The sequence below is a fragment of the Doryrhamphus excisus genome, chromosome 9 (assembly GCF_030265055.1).
Source record: "Doryrhamphus excisus isolate RoL2022-K1 chromosome 9, RoL_Dexc_1.0, whole genome shotgun sequence".
Taxonomy (NCBI): Eukaryota; Metazoa; Chordata; class Actinopteri; order Syngnathiformes; family Syngnathidae; genus Doryrhamphus; species Doryrhamphus excisus.
Window position 1 is genome coordinate 2,932,157 of NC_080474.1, and position 22,794 is coordinate 2,954,950.

General features: G+C 42.5%; 1 protein-coding gene across 2 annotated transcripts in view; it reads left to right on the forward strand.

The window, feature by feature from the left end:
• Nucleotides 1-1,519: 1,519 nt before the first annotated feature.
• Nucleotides 1,520-22,794, forward strand: part of fign (fidgetin) — an 81,386-nt gene continuing 60,111 nt past the window's right edge. Inside the window, exon 1 of one of the 2 annotated variants that reach the window (XM_058081884.1) lies at nucleotides 1,520-1,762. In XM_058081884.1, coding sequence (XP_057937867.1) covers nucleotides 1,732-1,762 — 31 coding nt within the window. In that variant the 5' untranslated portion in view covers nucleotides 1,520-1,731. The remainder of the gene's footprint in view (nucleotides 1,763-22,794) is intronic. The other variant, XM_058081887.1, reaches the window with a different exon arrangement.

The window sequence follows — 22,794 nt, forward strand, 5'->3', positions numbered from 1 at the left end:
TGGATGTATTCCTGCCATTGATCGGCGCCTGGCTGCAGGGGGAGAGATGGCAGCTGGGAGAGAATGCGCTTCCTTTAATGAATTCATCCACAGCACCGACGGCCTGTGGACACGCACTCGCTCTTTCTCTCTCTCTCGCTCTGCTCCGGCTTGGCCCTCACGGACAAACCCACACTCTTCGCACCTAACACACACACACACACACACACACACACACCGCGTGGCGGTTAAAGATGGCGGTTAAAGATGGCGGCACACTCACTAGCACCAAACACAGAAGCCAAACCTTGGCTCACACCACTGCAATATGAAAATATGTTTTCAAAGATCATCTATAAGACAGGACAGGACAGGAATCTGCTGCTAAAAATAAGCTAGTCAAAGGTCCGCTATAAGACAGTAGTGCTCCACTGTTTTCAGGAATCCACTACAAAAAAAATATGTACATCAAAGATCCTCTATAAGACAGGAGTCCTCTGCTGATTTTAGGAAGCTGCTGCTAAAATTATGATCAACAAAACAGGAGCACTCCAATGTTTTTAAGTATTTACTGTCATTACTGTCATTAAGTCATTACTGTAAGTAATGAATGCTCTGCGGCAAAAAATGAAAACAAAATAATACTTGTAACTTTTTATTCCAAATGTGTCATGTGATATGTCTGACCAATAGTCATTCATTCATTTTCTACCGCTGATTCTCACGAGTGTCGCAGGCGTGCTGGAGCCTATCCCAGCTGGTGGCCAGCCAATCACAAGGCGCATATAGACAAACAACCATTCACACTCACATTCATACCTATGGACAATTTGGAGTGGCTCTTATCCTCACAAGGGTCGCGGGGGTGCTGGAGCCTATCCCAGCTGACTTCGGGGGAGAGGCGTTTTACACCCTGGTCGTCAGCCAATCACAGGGCACATATAGACAAACAACCATTCACACTCACATTCATACATATGGACAATTTGGAGTCGCTAATTAACCTAGCATGTTTTTGGAATGTGGGAGGAAACCGGAGTACCCGGAGAAAACCCACGCATGCACGGGGAGAACATGGAAACTCCACACAGATATGGCCGAGGTTGGAATCGAACACGGGTATCCTAGCTGTGCACTAACAAATCGTCCGCTGTGTAAACCCAATAATTCATTCATTCATTCATTTTCGACCTCTTATCTTCACAAGGGTTGCAGGGGTGCTGGAGCCTATCCCAGCTGACTTTGGGGGAGAGGCGGGGTACACCCTGGACTGGTGGCCAGCCAATCACAGGGCACATATAGACAAACAACCATTCACACTCACATTCATACCTATGGACAATTTGGAGTCGCTAATTAACCTAGCATGTTCTTGGAATGTGGGAAGAAACTGGAGTACCCGGAGAAAACCCACGCATGCAGGCTATACACCACTATTTTTTTCCCCACGCTTTGACCCCTGCGGTTGAAACAATGATTTTGCCCACTTGTGGCTAAAAGAACTATATCTCCCATGATGCTTTGAGTGTGGAACCAGGAAGTAGAGAAGTACAAGCTAGCTAAATGTGACGTGTTTGGAAGTCTTATAGAGCAATTTTGTGACAAATGTTAAGTCAGTTTGATGAAGTGTAGAATTTGTACAGCGTCTGCCCGGACTGTTTGGACCGCTTTGACTGTTTGGATGTTGGACTTTGATGGAAAAAAGCGCCTCACGTGTCATCGTTGGAGCTAACATGTGAAGCTAGCAAGAAGATGGAAGATGGAGTACAGGTAGGATTCCAAGGTGTGTCTTTCTGCCTAAAAACGCAACTTGTGCGGCCTATGTATATGCAAAATGACCCTAACCCTTCCCTTTCCTGTAAATTTGGTGCTTTCAATAGTCTGGAATTGACAATATTTACAACCTACTATTCGGGTAACATTAGCATGCGTGTGAGCCTTTAGAACCACTATAGTTCTCATGCTCCGTCAAATAGTACTGAATATTCAAATTGCTAGTTTGACAGTTGTGTGTTTTATATATAATCGTGTATATGTTTAATGAGTAGAGTATAATAGAGTATTATGGTGACAAACTGTAGGGCGTAGCAGACAATAGAGAGTAGTTAGAGATTCCAGGAGAAATGAACATGGACGAGTATTGATCGTATGATTTGGTGAGCGGGCTGCACTGCGCGGTTAAAGTGCTTTTTATTTGCCAATTATGGCCATTGGGTTTTTATGGTCATTGGCTAAACAATCATGTTGTCTAAAGATATTATTGCTGGGGTCACCGGGAGGTGGTGCAGATTCTCTGGGCTATTAAAAGTTAGCCAGGGAATGATTGGAAGACTGAGTCATTCTCTAGCAGCTCCATGCTACGCTCACACCGGAAATAAGAAGGTACATCAGCCATGATTTCAAGACTCTTCCTACTTTACCGTCTGCCTGCGCTGCTTCAGCGTCTCGGAGCGCTGATGCCAAACGCACCACCCGGGGGCCACATTGGACCCGCCATATCGTTTCATGGGATCGGTTTGCAGTAATTTATTCATTCCTTCATTTTCTACCGCTTTTTCCTCATGAGGGTTGCGGGGGTGCTGGAGCCTATCCCAGCTGTCTTTGGGCGAGAGGCGGGGTACACCCTGGACTGGTGGCCAGCCAATCACAGGGCACATATCGTCAAACAACCATTCACACTCACATTCATACCTATGGACAATTTGGAGTCGCCAATTAACCTAGCATGTTTTTGGAATGTGGCCGAGGGTGGAATTGAACCCTGGTCTCCTAGCTGTGAGGTCTGCACGCTAACCACTAGACCGGCGTGTTTATTAATTTATATGATTATTTATATTATTAATTGTCATATATATAAATACACTAATTAATAACTAATAATAATTCTAAAGACAGTCTTTTTTGTATATATTTTTTTAATGTATTTAAAAACATATTTAATTGTATTGTTAATTATTGGGATGATTTTTTCCTGTCTTGGGGGATCCAAGCCCTGCTCATGTGTGGGGAGAATACAGCCATGGTGGAAATGCTTGCAGTGTGTGATATCAGGCGTGATATCATCCAGCATCTGTCCTCTCAGGACCTTCCTTTTCTCCACAGCCTACGTATATTCCCTACGCCACCAGGGAAGGGAGGCGTGGCCAGATGCCGTGCATGTTGATGCCTTATTAGAGCGGAAAGTGGATCAATTAGAGGCAGACGTGGTGAATATAAGCGCACATTTCATGCACAATATCTGCCTTTTAATCCCAAGATGACAGAGACGCATACGCATCCAGCCACATCATTAGGTACACCTACTACGTCACTAAGTCATGCTCACTGTCATCAGGGATGGCTCATATCACTGCATGTACTACTCTATTTACTCTTCCTGGTACAATCAATGCATCAGAAAATACAGCCCAGAAAGTACTGCAAGTACTGACAATGACATAACACACACACAAAACAAATTTGTAAACATATAGTACACATACTGTATATACTGTACAGCAACACTGTAGCTAGAATAGCATAAAATAGTATACATTTTTTACAATATTAATTAAGAATTATAATATTTTTTTTTCAAAATATACAAATAAAGGAATGTGGAATTTTGAATTTTAATATTTAATTTCATTTGGTTTGACAAAATATTGAAAGAATTTTGAACTCAAAATTGTCAGCAATATAGGTAAAGAAATACGATATTATGAACAATAATATTTAATTATATTTCATGTTTTTTGTAAAAAAATACAAAAAGAAATGTAGAATTTTAAATTATATATATATATTTTTTTTTACAAAATTTACATAAAGTAATTTATAATGATTTATAATATTTAATTGAATTGTTTTTTACTAAATAGACAAACGGATACAGAAATGTGAACTCATGAATTGTGATATGAAATCATTTAACTGTAAGAATTTTCATCATGGAATATACTGTACTATTTTTGCATGCATATGCCATAAGAGGATAGTAATGATATTTAGTAAGTATACAGTATGCTAGTACATGATAAAGATACTCTATAGCATATGATGTCACGTAGTTGGAGAAAGTGTAGCTAATGTGTGTATGGTTGTGTGACGTTAGCAACAGGTGGAAGAATCATTCTAATACTAATAATACTGCTACTCATACTACTACTACTACATCTCTGCATGTGTTGTTGCAGATCCAGCAGGGTTCCTCCGAGGCGAAACGCTGCAGAGCTTCTGCATGTCCTTGACAAATGCACATGGAGGACTTCCTGTTGTCTTTTTGTGTTGTTCAATGTTATCTTTCTAAGGTGCCGCATGCTAGCCTGACGACCGGGCTAAAGGCCGGGCGACGTGCTGATGTGATCATTGATTAGCAGTGCGTATATCGGTACTGTGTTTGATAAGGCCCATGTAGGGTCGCTCCACATACAGCGATACAGATATAAGTTCATCTTTGACTGCAGCACGGTTGCGATGGTGGTGGTTTGAGCGTGGAGCCTGACAAGACTGTGAGGGTTTGGCAGTAGAGTACAGGATGTGTTTGGGCAACTTCACGCATACTCCATAAGGCGAGGAGAAAATGCATCAAGGTCAAAGAGCAAATCTTAAGATGTACTTTCCAGCGGAATTAGACCGGCGTGAGCGCATTTGCACACGTACCTGTTTTTTTTTCTCCTCCTCATTTACATTGTGTGCGAGTGACTCCTGAACAGAGTGGGAAGCCTCGTGGAAGAACCAGGAAATGGTCCATTTTTCACAGCGCGCTCAAGTAGAAGCAGAGCAGCCTATGTTGGCATTTCATTCGCCAATCGATGAATAACCCAGAGCGATGTTTTTTACTGTGGATTGGCAGCCATTGTGTGTGTGTGTGTGTGTGTGTGAGAGAGCGAGAGAGAGAGAGAGAGAAAAGGATGGGGGCATGGAAGAGGAGGGGATTCATCCTTCCCCATAGAATTACACACTGGTCAAAAGTATTTGCAATGCCAGGAGGTATTTTGAAAGAAAAAAAAAATCCAATACCATGGTGACCTTTTGCTGGGCATTTGCAAACACGTTGATTTTCCATATAATCTGGCTCACAGTCAAAATCTGTGTTAGTGGATCATCTTGTTGATTCTAAATTATGCTAATCTATTCTGCTTGTGTGCTTACTTTGATGTCTCTATTCACATCTTTTCTTTCCACTTTACCAGTCAAAGTGGCTCCCTTTCTATATTCATACATGCGCTATTAGTATTCATACACCTTTTCTTCATCATTTATTAGCAAGGGTTACTTGATCGTCTATTGTTGTCATCAGCAAGGATATACTTTGCTTAATGTACCTTACATATACGTACGTTTACATTGTCTCAACAAAGCGCTGACACAGAACTTATCCTATAAAATGGCTGCACCATCATGAGAAGATGCTATGAACAGACACAAGAGGAATACCTCACCCAGATGTGGGACACCGGGATGGACCCCCCCTCCCTCCCCCCCATAGAACCACTACCTGTGGGGCCAAGCAATGTTGAGGCCGGGTGCCTGCGCAACCTGGTCTTCGGCAGCCGAGTGACATGGAATGTCAGAAGTAAGGAGAGGTTGAGACATTCCGACTAGACAAAGATGGACTCACCTGGACTCATAATTTCCACAGTGTTGGACCCCGTATAGAAAAGTCTCTAGAGGCCCCTAGGTTGTGAGCCTTGGTCCCTGGACGGAGCATAAGGTACAACCAGGTCTACCAAATAGCAAGGTGCCAACCAATGTCATATTTCCGTCTTTAGCCTGCTGACCACGACTGAGGACATGGGATGTCGGATGGTGGAAGGAATACTTTGAGGCCCTTCTCAATCCCAATGACATACCTCCCATGGAGGAAGCAGAGTTTAAGGACATGAACGCAGACAGCTAGAGGTATCCCCAGAAGTCAAAACACTCCCCAGTGGCAAAGCTCCAGGGTTGGACAAGGTTTGCCCCGAGTTCCTCAAGTCTGAGGACTTGGCTGGCAGGTCTCTTCAACATAGCGCGAAAGTCGCTGGTGGCATTATGGGACTGGCCTGGGAACACCTTGGTGTCCACTGACCGGAGACTGGGAAGTCTGGACTTACCCTACTGAGACTGCTGCCCCTAAGGCCTGGACTGGGATAAGCAGAAGAAAATGGATGGGTGGATGAGGGAATCAGGATCATACCGGCAGCATCTGTATTGTACTGTATCCTACCAGTCAGGAATACGGTGGGTGAGTAGTTAGCACGTTAGCACGTTAGACACACAGTCAGGACATGGGGAAGATGGATGGCTGTTACATTGCATTATAGTAATACTGATATACAGTTCAGTGTTGGGGTAAATTGTCGAAAATTGAATAAGATGAAAAAAATGATATTCTATGCATGTATTTAAGAGCTGACACTTTGCTGACTAATGCCGTCTCCATCAGTGACGGACGCCGCCAGGCGCGCCACACATGCCATGATATCACACCAGCCGCCGATCAGCCATTCATTCCACAGTGCGACACATTAATGGCACCGTCCGAGACAGCAACCGCAGGGAGCGACTGTTTCACGCCGAGAGGTGAGGCGATGTGGTTATCAAACACGTGTTCTCCTTCTCCCACCCCTGCTTTCATGACGCTGCCGCACGGCTCCACACGATGTCGCCTGGCAACATTCATTCCCATTAAAAGCACACGGATGCTACTACTGCGTGTGGGTTTGCACGCCATTACCAAGCTAAAACATGATTTAAGGCTAGGCTGTAAATGACTGCAGATCATAGCACTTCCCATCAAGTAGCATGCAGATACAGCACCTTGGCCTGCAATTATTACAACATCATGCATGATAAACACACCATACTGTAACATATATCTAGTAATAGCACATCATCATGAAAACAATCAGAACATAGTTGGAACAAATGCAACCCCTGTTTTTGCCCCAAAATGGCAGACTTTGTATTTGTTTGGGAAAATGAGTTCTTGCGACTTTCTTGGGCATCCTGTCACAATTGACATCTCCAACAAATTTTGCGATGATCCATGAAACTGTTCCCCCCCCAAAAAATTTCAACTACTGCCTGAATTTGGGGAGTTTGCGGGAGTCTGGGGACCCCTGAAATATCAATTTTTTTTCTGTACTGAAAACTGTCCTGAGTTTTTATCTTTTCATGGGAGAAAAATAATAATAATCATGATAATAAATGTAGCAGTTTCAAAAGAGCCTTTGCACCGCTATTGCTTTGGTTCGAGCTAGTTAGAGCACAGAAAAATGAAATAACACCCCTAAATTCCTTTTTACACTCCAGTTATTCTTTCTTTACACTTTTCACTGCAAGGGACGTAGCATAACAAGCTAACTAGTTAGCCTCGCCAGTGTACCTATTTGAAACTTAAGTGTTTCAAAGGGAGTTGAAATCATTAGCGTCCTATCAGATTGCTAACACATAAAACTGGTTGGTGCAACTTTCTTTGGCTCCATTTGTACTTATTTTTATTTATGATCCAAAGAAAAGATTCAAGGTGAGAAACACAATTGAGTTCCAGAAATAACTGGTAGCAAAAAGGGGACGGTGTTGTCCGTGTCGATCTCACTGCCCCACGATGTCTTTGGCAACAATCAGGTCTTCAGTGATGGTAAAAGTAACCTTAAATGTTCTATTTCCGCATGTATAGCTACAGCGGTGTCAACACTATCACAGTAAAGGTGTACAAATGACTGCGCCTTCACTCCATCATCAGCGTGGCCTCACACGGCAGCAAGCAGGGGCCGCGGCGCGTCCTTCATCTCTAAGATTTACAGCGGCAGCAGCACACCAACGCCAGAGAAACACCACATAGCACACATGCATGCACATACGCACACGCACACACTCATCGTGAGCAAGCAGACAGCTTCATACTTGCAGGCCGACAAAGACCATTTGAAGCTTTTGACTATTCAGTCCAAGCAAAAGGTTTGTTTTGTTTGTGTTTACAGATTGCAAGCGAGTGTCAGTGCTACCTTTGCACCTTTCGTGTGTGCAGCAAACTCCCCGTCTGTGGCCCGTATTGTAAAACAAGTTAATTGAATCTCCGTCACAGAAACGCTTTCCAGATGCTTGCACACTAAAGGCACAAAAGCCGTGGATGCAGTAGGTGGAAAAGTATTGGACTATTTGGCTTTGCTCTGGTCACACATTTACTTGCAGCTTTGTACACTCTTTTCATTTAGCAACCCCACGATATTCCAATACGTTTTCAAAGGATTCCTATTTGACCCCGCAGCAGAGTTAGCCGGGCTTGCTAAATATACGCCAGGAAATCGGATATGGACACCACAACCGTGACCTCAGAAAGGCTGCACGCTAAAAGGAAAGGGATTCATCTTTGTGCTAATATATTTGTCCATCATGTGCTAAGCTAAGCACGGTTTAGCAACTTGCATCTCCCAAGTTAATTGCTCTCATGTCGGACCAAAGACACAAACATGGACGCCACCGGCGTGTGTGTGTGCAAAATATATGTTTCCCATGCATTCATGTAAGTCACATGCTAGCATTTTAGCTCATTTACACGTTAAAATGGAAACACACATGACATAGGGATGCTGCAGAACTACCCTGGCACCTGCGATGTTAGCATGCTAACTATTGGCATTTTTAGCTTATTTACTCATGTCTAAATGCAAATTCACACATGCCATCTTTAAAGGACACTATACAACTGCCTTGGATCTAACTCTACTAAATGTGCTAGCATGCTAACACTTAGCATTTTAGTTAATTTACTGTCTAAATGCACATTCATACATGGCATGATGTAGGGACATTATAGAGCTGCCTTGACATTTTGGGTACTTGAATACGACATATATACATGTAATGATGTAAAAAAGCTATACACCTACCTTAGACATCACCCTACTTGTCTTGTTTGGTGTTAGCATGCTAACAGTTAGCATTTTAGGTAATTTACCCATGTTTAGATGCAAATACATACATGGCATGATGTCAGGATGATATACAACTGCCTTGGACCTAGACCTACTTGTCTTGCTTGGTGTTAGCATGCTAACAGTTAGCATTTTAGCTAATTTATCCATGTTTAGATGCAAATACATACATGGCATGATGTAAGGATGGTATACAACTGCCTTGGCCCGAGACCGACTTGTCTTGTGAGGTGTTAGCATGCTAATCGTTAGCCTTGTCGCTAATTTACTCATGTCTACATACAGATACACATATGTCATGGTGTAGGGACACTATACAACCACCTTGGCATAGTACTTAGTGCTACATTGCTAGGTGCTAACTGTCAACATGTTAGCATTTTCATATTTGAATGATGTCAAAATGCAAACGATTACATGGCATGATATAGGGTCACTGCAGAACTGGCATGACTATTTTGCTATTCAGGATGCTAACTGTTAGCATGATAGATGATACATTATAAAAGTGCAATTAGCATTATAGCACATGGGGGGTTCACAACATAGGGCATAGCCATCAAAATTTCCGTGTGGATTGTCTCGTTTCTAGTTTGCTGGTTTCCCATGGTCATTGTTTGTAGTTTGTAAAAGATGGTATTTGGCATTTAGTCATCCAACCTGGACAGGCTGGAGACGAATGATGTTCCAACTCCAAAAGGGAATTTTACACCCATTGTACCACCGCTTACACAAGTCATAAAGGAACGAAGAATAGAGATGGATTGGACGTTGCTCAACCCCGGTTGGCTGCTAATTGCTCTCTCCAGTGCTGGCATTGCAATCTACTCCCGTTTGAATTCATTTGTAAACTGTCCTTGAGACTCCTAGGCTGTTTCCACAGCTGAATCAAACAATCATTTGATGGATGGATGGATGATGATCAGACGTCAAGCAGACATCTACTTTGCACCACGTTCAGATAAAAGCCTCACATCAGCACATCACGACCACAAAGACACACAGACACGTGGATGAAAGACACCTTTCTCGCTTTCTGTGGCTTTTCTTGCTAAGATACACAAGGTGGGAAGGTCATCGAGCAGAAAAACATTCAAACGCTCAACATGCTAACATGCGATCTCAAGATACTTACCCAAATACTAAACATATATACCTTACTCAGTACTCACTACTACTAGCATAGACTATTAAAATTGATACTATAGTTTTACAGTATATAACTATGAATGCTGTAGATATTGGCTACTAATAGTGTAGTTATTTTCTGTGAGTACTGTGCTTATTTGACACTGAGCAATGTAGCTCGGCGCGTGATGTAGCATGCGTGTCTGTGGTGTGATTTAGCAAAGGAAGGTGTCGGGAGTCGGCTGGTGTGATGAAGGCAGGTGGATGAAGGTGTAAAGTAAAGGACATACAGGAAATGAACTCCTGTATTCCGGGGGTCATTTCCAGGAGTGTCAGTCCACCAGGACATCCCAGATGTTCGTCTTCCCAGCCCGGGTCCCCTGATGTCGGCAGGAATGGAAATGTATGCAATCAGGATTCCAGTCATGAGATGTGAGTGTGATATAGAAATGGTGCAGACGCGTAGAGGGGAAAGAATCATAGCTTTCATTTTCATTGATCATAAATTGTATTGATTTGGAATCAATGTAAATGAGTTGGCTAATGAATAATAATACGCGTCAGACAGGAAGAGTGTTCACTCTGTGCATTGCTTTCAGCACCTTTGTTCCATAGAACATGGGCATGAATGGAGTGAGTAAGTCATACGGTCTCTATGTCCGGGCGGGTGGAGGCGGGGACCGCTAGCATGCACACAGAGTGTAACCGAGTAGCAATGACATATGCAGGTTGCAGTATATTGTCACCTGTTTTTTCCTTGTACTTTTGAATGTAATGTTAACATCCGGGCTCATCTGGTATTTATCGTATGACGTGATAATGGCTGACAATGATCCGGATATTGATCATTGTAAATGGATACAGGCCAGCAGCTTGTCTGCGATTGATCCCAAAGATGGACTTGATCTTCCTGTAGGAGAACAATCATCCCGGCTGTCCTTTTCTTCCGTCCAAAGCTGAGCGCTGATTGAACGTGAATAAGGTTTTCCTGTGGGGCGTGCATGAGATTGTTATGCTTTTTATTCCTGCCAAAGGCCCGGAGCCCAAGCTGGGACATGTCTGCTCTAAATCTCAACCACGCCAGTGATTTCCTTGTAGGCCTTTGTGCTCTTAAGAAGTGATCACCCTCCTTCTATGCCCCCGTGGATTAAACAGGGCAGGCCGGTTCACAACGCAGCTACCTTTGTAACCAATAAAAGACTAACTAGAAAAGAATGAAGCCATGGGAGAATCAATCTACTGGAAGCATCCCCACCGTTTTCTCATCATCCGCCGTGTCCTGTGTCATTCTGGACTGGAAGCCAGAAAGCTACGACTCAGTATGAGGGATTCAATGTGCCGCAAAGCAGACAAGCGTGAAGTCACACAGAAGTTGAGCTGTTTGTGACAGCTTTATTTCTCTCCACGCTTCACTGACACGCTTGTTTTCCTCCTCTTGCAAAACCATCTTTATTAGCATCATCACAAATACCGCAGCCAATACGGTGCCTTTCAAACTCATTCATTTCATTTATATACAATCCCTCCTTTATGGCCATTTACTTGGAATACTTTTATACTTACTGCATAGAGAACCTCTTTACCACCTTCTAAATACACTGTGTAACATTATTTCAGCCCTCCGGACCTGAAATAACACCCCTATAGTCACCTTTACACTCCTATTACCCAATATGGTAGCCAGAACCAGAGAAAATATGACAAAGAAAACCTCTTTACAACATTATAGATATGCTTCTTAACATTAATAGAGCCCTCTACACATGAAATAACACCCCTATAGACACCTTTACACTCTTATTACCCAATATGGTAGCCAGAACCAGAGAAAATATGACAAAGAAAACCTCTTTACAACATTATAGATATGCTTCTTAACATTAATAGAGCCCTCTACACATGGAATAACACCCCTATAGTCACCTTTACACTCCTATTACCCAATATGGTAGCCAGAACCAGAGAAAATATGACAAAGAAAACCTCTTTACAACATTATAGATATGCTTCTTAACATTAGTAGAGCCCTCTACACATGACATAACACCCCTATAGTCACCTTTACACTCCTATTACCCAATATGGTAGCCAGAACCAGAGAAAATATGACAAAGAAAACCTCTTTACAACATTATAGATATGCTTCTTAACATTAGTAGAGCCCTCTACACATGAAATAACACCCCTATAGTCACCTTTACACTCCTATTACCCAATATGGTAGCCAGAACCAGAGAATATATGACAAAGAAAACCTCTTTACAACATTATAGATATGCTTCTTAACATTAGTAGAGCCCTCTACACATGAAATAACACCCCTATAGTCACCTCTACACCCCTATTATGCAATGCAGTTGATATAATCAGAGACAAATAACACAGAAAACATGTTTGCAATATTATAACTATGCTTTTTAACATCATTATATATATATATATTATAACATAACATAATTTTTATTGCATTAGATTTAATTTGACTTTCCTTTTGAATCTAGCTGTGAGGTCTGCGTGCTAAACACTTGACCGCCGTGCAGCCATATGAGAGAATTATGACAGTGAATCATACAAAATAGCTCAGATTACCCATAATTAAAAAAAAAGCTCCAATGAGGCCAGATTACCCGTATTGTTCAGGTGAGCAAATCAAGTGCTCCTTTTCCCGCCTGCCTGTGGTGTTAAATGTCTTGTATTCTTGATGCTATGATTTGAAATATGTTCCCTTTGAAATTAACCAGACACATTAGTTGAATTTGATGCCAACCTGACTGGTACTTGGTATCGGCTGGGTATTGGAATCACTGGTATCGCACATCACTACACAACACAACACAAGATGGCCTTCCCTTTTTGTAAACATCCACAGATTTTTGGTCACATTTGCCAGAGACCTCCGTGGCGTCACGGCTGCTGCTCGGAGCATGTACCCAAATACAGTGCACCATTCTCCCGATAGTAGTGATGTGGTGTCTTGAGAGGCAGAAAGCGGTCGGTATGGGTTTGTGACATTTCATACATTTCATGTCTGCATTTTGTTGGGATTGATAGTTTTTATGCGCTGCATATTCTGTACAAGTCTACGATCACAGTGATGCAAATGTAAACATGAAAGCTCTTTGTGTTTGCGTATGTCAAAGAAGTAGTTTCTGCTGTGTGCTGGGTGTGTGAGCACTCCACATGAGGGATGAAGCTGTCTGTTCAGGTGATTGACACCAGCCCACATTAAGAGGTGGTTTTGGAAATGAGTCCGTGGAGACCCTTTGGAGCGGCGCTAGCATGGATAGCAAGGCAGGCTGTCTCTGAGAGGAGCCGTGCCTTTTTAACCCCGCTCATTGGTATGCCGATGGGCGAGCGGCGAGCCGCTCTCTAAATGGCTGAGGCACAGCGGCCGGTACCCCCTCGACACGTTCCTGCGCACAGCCAGCCCGTGGAGAGCTGCCAACAATATGCACGCCACAACCCTCAAATTACAATGGACCCAATTAATAATCACATTGTTATTTCATATTTGATATCTCGGCAGGACAAAGGATTCCAAGGAAAATACGCCTGATTTTACCTTTTACTCTCTGTGCTCCTTCTTTTTCATACAATTGTTATAATTCAAGTTTAATATTATACTTGGATATTATGTAAGCTCATCATCATCGCCACATATATGACAATTAGCAATAATAATAAATAAGAAATAAAATAATAATAAAAATAAATAATTGTAGCAGCACACTGACAGATGTTTTCAATGCTTTGGCAACCTTCACAAAATATTGCAAATATGATGCCATGCCACCACAACACCACCACCCCCCTTGGAAAATACCACATATGTAAGACGTCTTCTTTTCAAATCACACATCTTATTGTATATACAGGCATTAATAACCTATTTACCACCTTACAAAATGTTTTTAACATCATTGGAGCACTCGAGACATCCAATATAGCAGACATAATAAGAGAAAATAATCCATATAAGTCATAGAAAACCTGTTTATGACTTTCTAAATGTGCTTTTTTATTATCTTTAGAGCCCTCTGGACATGTAATAACACCCCTATAGTCACCTTTACACTCCTATTACCTTATGTAGTAGACATAATAAGAGAAAATAAAACATTGCACATAGAAAACCTGTTTACCACCTACTTTTTAACATTATTAGAGCCCCCTAGACATGAAATAACACCCTTATAGTCACATTTACACTCCTATTACCCAATATAGTAGACATAATAAGAGACAATAAGACATAGAAAACCGGTGTATTACCTTTTAAATCTGATTCTTAAACTTAGAGCCCCCTAGACATGAAATAACACCCAATATAGTGACTACTAAGAGCTTATTCCCGGCAATGTGACCCAAACTCTGACAGCAGTCAGCCTGGTACCCGACCGCCTGAATTAGCTGGTCCCGTACCGCCGGTACCAAGTGTAAACAAAAATATGACTATACTACTTCTATTCCTATGCTACAAGGAAGTCAACAAATCTCAGTGGACCAATCAACATGCATGTTTTAGCCGTCCCGCTCACACACGGCACATGACTTCAAATCAGCGCCATTGCTCCCGTCAGGCAAGCATTGTCTTTCTTTTCGTCGTCCCCCAAAAAAGCTTCTAGTTCTGTTTATGTTCCGTGTCATGTGATGAATCCCAGCCGGTGTTGAGCATCTGGGTGCAGACCGTGCTACGGGACGGGCGACGACAGCCCTTCATGTCAGCCCTGAACACTTTCCACTTCCTGACATGTTCATTTAAAGTCCTTCATCACATGTAAATATGCAAAGCGGCTTCCCAGGGGCAGCCTTTGAAATGCAAATATGGGGTGCAAACAAAGGTGGGCTGCTATAGGTTCTGATGCAGCAGAATCACGGAGGCTCTTCATGCTCATTAAAATATGAAAGCATATCAGATTCAACCTTTTTAAATGGCTTCGCTGTCTGTCTATCGACGTCTGTCCATCTACGTATCTATCTGTGTATCAGTCTATCCGGGTATCCATCCATGTATGTAGTAGTATCCAGTAGATGCTGTACTATGTATCTGGGAAGCGTTTAAAAGCAGGTGGGTGGTTTTAAGTGAAGAATATTTATGAAAGGTGCTCCATTATGCGCTAACCCGAAAGCTTCCCTCTCATGTTATATTAATGTCAACATAGACAATCTTTGAAGAGTTTCCATTTACACCACAGAGTTGGATGAATGCGGGGGGGCGGACAACTTGAAGTGGAACGCGTTGAACTTTAGAATGTAAAACAAAAGACGACGAGGAAAAAAGAAGGTGTAATTGATATGCCTGTGACACATCTCCCATCCATTTTGGATCGACATTTGCAATAAAACTGACAGTTAGTCCCAAAATATGCAGCGGCTACATTTGGTAAGGCGCTGTGTAGTGCGAGGAAGGTTAAGTATTGTAGGAACATATCACGGTTGAGTTCCAAATGTGTATAATATTATATATATTAAAATATATAATAATATATAATAATAATAACCTAATATATTAGGTGTTATATTTGTAAATAAATGCTTATTTGGGTGTTATTGGTATTTGTGTCAAAGTGAAAATTTATACTTGATATGTATCTTTTCTGGGCGGCACGGTGTTCGAGTGGTTAGCGCGCAGACCTCACAGCTAGGAGACCAGGGTTCAATTCCACCCTCGGTCATCTCTGTGTGGAGTTTGCATGTTCTCTCCGTGCATGCGTGGGTTTTCTCACACATTGTAAAAACATGCTAATGCTAATTGGCGACTCCAAATTGTCCATAGGACCGTCCCATGGTATGAATGTGAGTGTGAATGGTTGTTTGTCTATATGTGCCCTGTGATTGGCTGGCGACCAGTCCAGGGTGTACCCCGCCTCTCGCCCAAAGACAGCTGGGATAGGCTCCAGCACCCGCGGTAGAAAATGAATGAATGAATATCTTTTCTCAAATAACTTTTTAGTGGGGAACTGATATGTCCCTAAAACTCTCCCGTTGATTACTAAATATTACTAAAAGACAAAAAGGTAGAAACCTAGCTTTTTTTTCTGATGAAAGACAGGGTCTAATCTTGCTTTTGGTAGTCCATGTGGGTCTAACCTTAACAGATCGGTCTAACATGGCCGCTCCCAAAGGGGTTGGATTGAATGAGTTGGTATTTTTTTCCACTGTACTTTTCTTCAAAGTCATGTTAAACTCTCATCTTGTAGGCCCCGCCCCCACTTTGCATATCCTCTTTGTTTGCGCCGCCGTGCAGGCCCACCCCTCCTGGACTTGCCAGGCCATGAGGCCAACGTGTGAAGAGCCACATTCTCAGATGCGAGAGCGTCCTGATCCTTTCCAGCGTTTGGCCAAAGCAGCGTTGATGGTTTTTTAGCACACACTCGTGTCCCCCGTTGGAGTTAGAGGAGGAAAATGTGCGTCGGTGAAGAGCCGCTTGATGACACTGGAGTGGAACCTCATATTCAATTCCGCTTTTCATTTCCAGCACCTCTTCATTAGCTCACCACCAACTTCTGTTTCTTCAAAGTCGCTATTGTTTTCTTCTTCTTCTTCAAATGTCAACACCGCAGAAGGCTGTTGTTTTTTTTGGAAATCTGTGACTATTAGCCGTGTTTTTGCTGATGGTAGTGAGTGTAATTTGTTGAAGCCGAGCAATGGTGAGCAATCCCTTTAGAGAGCTTGTTGAGCCCCCGGTGTGTGTGTGTGTGTGTGTGTGCACGCAGCCACTTAACCAGCCTGCCAGACATTAGCCACCCATGACTTTACTGCCAATCCACATTCAACACCCACTGTAGTCCCCATTAAAATTTTACAGGTCAAAAATTTAAAAGGCTGTTGAAGAAATGCTTTTTCATTACATGTGAGAAAAAAAAAAACGTGAGGAGGTCATCCCGCGTGGCACGGTGGCGCTGTAATTACGTGTGACTGTAAATCAATGTAGTACTAATGAATCAATATCTTAATTATTAGACCTTTAAATGAGGATTTGGTTAAATTCCCCTGGATCTCGCGGGCCACGTCTGCCTTCCTTTTGTGCTGATTACAGCGAGTGGCGAGCTGTCACCATCAAATGGCGATGAATAGAAACAACAAGGAGGCTTTGATATGTTCACCGTGCTTAAGTAAGTGGAGAATTGAAGGCACGGTAGGCGGATTTGTCCTGTAATTGTAGGGTCATTCTGATTTCCTCCTGTCTTTCAGCACCTAATTACATTCTTTTATCTGAGCACCCACTCAAGTCGTTTCACTGTATATGTTTCAATGAGAACATGAATAATAACCATGGCCACACAGCATGCGTTGGTCCAGCTCACACAAAACAATGTCCATGAAAAAGAAAGTTCTAGTCCTTGTACACCTTCAATAGCCCACCTCTTTTCTTCCCGCAAACACTTCTTTGACAAATATCATCTTTTCACATTGAATCATGTCAAGCATGTATTATTATCATCCGTTTGATGACTTCCATCAGTCGACGCACTTCATGCAACAACATTGTTTCCATGTTTGTAACACTCGGATGTCTCAGATCATCAAACAAACGTAAATATTAGTCAAGGACAACACAACTCAACACTTTTTATTACAAAGAGAGAAAACTAATCCAAAAACGTAACTTAAGTGAGATGAATGGAGATCTATCGGTGTGGAAAAGTTCCTAAAGCTTAGGGACTCCAGCCAACCACAGTGAGAGCCATTATACACAAATGGCCAAAACATGGGACAGCGCTCAACCTTCCCAGGAGCGGCCGGGCAACCAAAATTACCCCAAAATTGTCACAAAAGACCCCACAAAAACATCCAAAGAAGTGCAGGCCTCACTTGCCTCAGTTAAGGTCCGTGTTCATGACTCCATCATAAGAAAGACCATCGGCAAAAAGCAGTTCCAAGACCAAAACGTTTTGCAAGGTGTCCCATTCCGTCTGGCATTTGAGAAAAAGAAGAGTCAAATCCGGTGGTTGTAGTGTGATGGTCTGCTGTGATAAATGGAAGCATGAATTCCGGCCATGTGTGGCTGAGCTCAAGCTGAAAGCAACATGGCTTAATCCAAAACACTGCAGCAAGTCCACCAGAGCAAATGTGGAGCGCCTAGTCAAAGTCCTGAGGTGAATCCTATTGATGCACTTGGAAAAGCACAGACAAAAAGGTGAGGTGCATTCACATACGTTGGGTCATTACATAATTTTTATGAGACCCATTTTTGGGTCCCGACCCACCAGTTGATGTAAAGGTGGCTTTTGGAAACACCTTTTTAGCCTGCTCACCTCTACGTTAGCTGGATGATCAGACATATCCGTCTCAGCCATGGCGTGTCCATGTCTCGGCCGTAGCGTGTCCATGTCTGGGCCATGTCGTATCCATGTCTCAGTTATGACATGTCCGTGTCTCAGTCAGGGCGTGTCCGTGTCTTAGCCATGGTGTGTCCATGTCTGGGCCATGGTGTGTCCATGTCTGGGCCATGGTGTGTCCATGTCTGGGCCATGTCGTATCCATGTCTCAGTCATGACATGTCCGTGTCTCAGTCAGGGCGTGTCCGTGTCTCAGCCATGGCGTGTCCATGTCTCGGCCATGGCGTGTCCATGTCTGGGCCATGGTGTGTCCATCTCTCGGCCATGGAGTGTCCGTGTCCCGGCTGTAGCTTGTCTGTGTCTAGGCCATGGTGTGTGCATGTCTCGGCCGTCCATCTCGACTGTGGCGTGTCTCGGCCATGGCATGTCAGTGTCTCGGCCATGGCGTGTCCATGTCTGGGCCATGGTGTGTCCATCTCTCGGCCATGGAGTGTCCGTGTCCTGTAGCGTGTCTGTGTCTAGGCCACGGTGTGTGCATGTCTCGGCCGTCCATCTCGACCGTGGCGTGTCTCAGCCATGGCATGTCAGTGTCTCGGCCATGGCGTGTCAGTGTCTCGGCCATGGCGTGTCCATGTCTGGGCTATGGTGTGTCCATCTCTCGGCCATGGAGTGTCCGTGTCCCGGCCGTCCATCTCGACTGTGGCGTGTCTCAGCCATGGCATGTCAGTGTCTCGGCCATGGCGTGTGGTCTGGGCTCTGCTGGCTCAGTCGCCAGTCTCCATGGAGTGTGAAAGATCATGTAATCATAACATTACTGATGCCTCTGGATCACAATTGCACATAAAACTTGTTTTTTATATTTTTTGACAAATAATAGTCCATAGTTAACCACCAAACAGCCTTCATTTATTTTTATCATGATTTGAATTGGATCTATTCCATCCCCCATAGGGAGGAAAGGTCATTTTAGCAGGCAGAAATGTGGAATGGTTATAGAGTTAGCATGGTTAGCATCATACAATCTAGTTTGATGAAGTTATCAAAGCTTTCCTTAGTTGTCATGGTTACAGTAATAAAGGCGACTACTGTCATTGAATATTTCCCCAACTTGATCAGCGGTCCAGACAATGTGATGAATACGAGGAGGAAAATACTGTAATTAAAGGTCCGCGGGAGTGAATCGGTATCTGGATTTGCCCGGTAATTAATTTCTACGTCGACGGCTGATTGGCTCAGAACGCCGCACTTTGGAGGACGAGCAGGTGAGAAGATGCAGCAGAAAGGTTGCCAGGTGTCAAGAAAAATAATTGGAAGAGTAATCATTAAGGGCAATTTAGAAGCCACCGCCAACATTGTCCTGATATTGTCTTTTTATCATTTAGCTTCAGCTCATTATTTCAACATGGACACTCTTTCACTCCATTTACACACTGATGAGGAAAATAAATAACAGGCCATGAAAGATAGTTGTGAAAGGGGTTAATTGTAATAACAGGACAAGTATAGTTAGTCTAGTTGCCATGGTAACTAACACTTACATGCTTTTGTACCTTTGTAAAAACCCTTGTGGCAATCAATTGCCATGGATGAGACTTTTATTTAGTCCTTGCAGACTGTAGCCGGCTAATAAACATGTTTTTCATTTCATGAAGCTAACAGCTGTTGGAGGGGGAAAAATGTGCATGCAGAGATGCACGTTATTTTTCTACTTCTCATTGCCCTCTGATTTGGGATCGACATTTGCAATAAAGTTAAAGCTTTTAATAAAGCTTTTGCTGGAGCAGTCGAGGAGACGGAGTGGGACAAATGTTTCCATACATATCGTCTTAGAAATAAGACGATATAAGCATACGATGTTATGCCTTTTCTCACATGTCATCTTTATTTTCTTTTGTTATAATGTTATGAGATTTAAAAAACAAAATTTTTGTTTTAAATATTTAATAAACTCTAGCTGCTTAAATAACTTTTCCTCTTAATAATATAATAATCCTCTTAATAATCAATCAAATAAACGTTATTCTAATAATGTTATACATTTTCCCAAGTTTGCTTCTCATAATTTTACAAATAAAAAAATTATTATATTATAAAAAATAATTTTCTTAAATTTTTCAACTGTAAAAAACATACTTTTTTCTCATAATTTTTATTTTCTATTTTGATGTTCTCATAATTATTGAGATTATTATCATTCCCATAATATTTTAACTTTTTAACATTTAGAACATAATATATGATCCATAATCAAATAACTTATTTTCATATTGTTTAATTACTACTATGTATTAATTTGGTTATTATTTGTTGTATCTCAAAATCACATATTGATGCTTCTGAAATGACATTATTTATACAAGGTTACTCTCCAAAACTTTTATAAAGATATTTTTGTGGCTAGATTACTGATTTGTCTGTTTTTGATGAGGTTAGCTTCCTTGTTAAGTTACGTAGCTGGATATGCTAATGTTGATGGTGTTGGCGTACCAAATGAAATTCCCTGAGATGTGGCCGGTTGTGCGAAGGCCCGCGTGCATGGAAAGCTGGCTGAGAGGGGCGGGGGTGGTGGTGGTGGTGGGGGGGGCATATCAGGGCTTCTATGAAGTGGAAGAACAAGCAAGGTTAATGAGCACGAGCAGACAGAGTGGTGCTGACGCAGGTGGAAGGAAAGGACGGGGGAAAGGAAGGCTTTGTTGTCTTTCAGGATGGAAGAGGTTCCCACATTTGGATGGGCATGCCATGCGAGTCATCTGATGTAGCTCCAGAGTGCAGAGGAAGCTCTTAACCACGCCTGGCCAACGTGTGCACATCTCATCTCCAGTCAGCCAGGAGTAAAATGTGGAAATAATCAGCTGGTAGGGACGGCCAGAAGAAAACACTTTAGCGCCACCGGAGCCCGCTGCCCCTCAAGATTAGACTCAGGTACCTAATCCCAGGCGGCAGCTCAGCCCCCCTCCCTCTCCTTGCTCCTCTTTCATGCGTCAGAGATGGCCAGCCACGGGGTGTCGTTGTGTGTGTGGGGGGGCAGAGCCACTGCTGTGGCTGACACCTGCTGGGCGCTAGAAATGTGGAGCTGCCATTGTGGGTTTGTACCGCGGTGCTCTCTCTCCTCCTTCTCATAGGCTGACTTTAATGCAGGCTGAAGGCATCTGCCATCACCCCCCCATTAGATAAGCAAGGCCCCCGTGACGCAATCTTTCTGCCCATCAGCAAACATCTTCATGTCGCCGGGTGGCTGTGGACAATCCATTCATTACCCCTTTATCAGTGTCATATTTCCACGTGGTTGACATGGTAGCGGACACGTTATCCGTCCATTTGTTAGGAGAATCATCCAAAGCGGGGGCCATGGAGGGGTATTGGTATGGAGGACACACATGACAGCTACAAGCACACTGCTGTGTGGCCCTCGGTGAGCAGCAGTTGGGAAGATGTTTCGTCCATTCAGTGACTGTGGTATCAGACTCAGTGAAACCCAGCTTGTATGACTACACACTACACATTACACACTACACACTATCATCATCAACTTCATCCTAGCTTTCACCCTGTGTATTGTTATATACTGTATGTGTGTAAGTACTGTATACATGTATTGTAACAGAGTAATGTCATGTAATGTGTAATGTATCTACAGTAATGCCCTGTGATATAGGCTAATGTATTGTAATAGTATTGTAATATTGTGTAACGTAATGTAGTCCAGTGTAATGTAGAGTATTGTAATATGGTGTAATGTATAGTATGGTGATGCTGTCTAATGTAATGTAGAGTATTATAATGTAATGTAATGTAGAATAGTGCAATGTAGTGTAATGTACATGTACAGTAGTAACATCATGTAGTGTAGAGTAATGTAATGTAGTTAATGCATTCATTCATTCATTCACTTTCTACCGCTTATCTTCACGAGGATCGCAGGGGTGCTGGAGCCTATCCCAGTCTTTGGGGTAGGGATAAGCGGGGTACACCCTGGACTGGTCGCCAGCCAATCACAGGGCACATATAGACAAACAACCATTCACACTCACATTCATACTCACATTCATACCATGTAATGTAATGTATGTAGTGTAATGTGGAGTAGTGTAATGTAATGTAATGTAAAGTAGTGTAATGGTGTAATGTAGTGTAATGTAACGTTATGTAATGTAGAGTGGTGTAAAGTAATGCAATGTCATGTAATGTAAAGTAATGCAATGCAATGTCATGTAGTGTAATGTAATGTAACATAGAGTAATGTAAAGTACTGTAATGTAATAATAATAATGATAATAATTCTTTTTTTAAATACATTTATTAGAGTAATATAAAGTAATTCAATGTCATGTCTTGTCAAGTTAAATATGTTAAATATATATATATAAATAATATATATTAAATATAAGGTAATGTAAAGTCATGTAATGTCATGCACGTTGCACACACGTTGATGTCAGTCAGTCATGTTTCTCGCATTGCTCATGCCACTGCTGTGTCCTCCTAATATGATACTTTTTCCA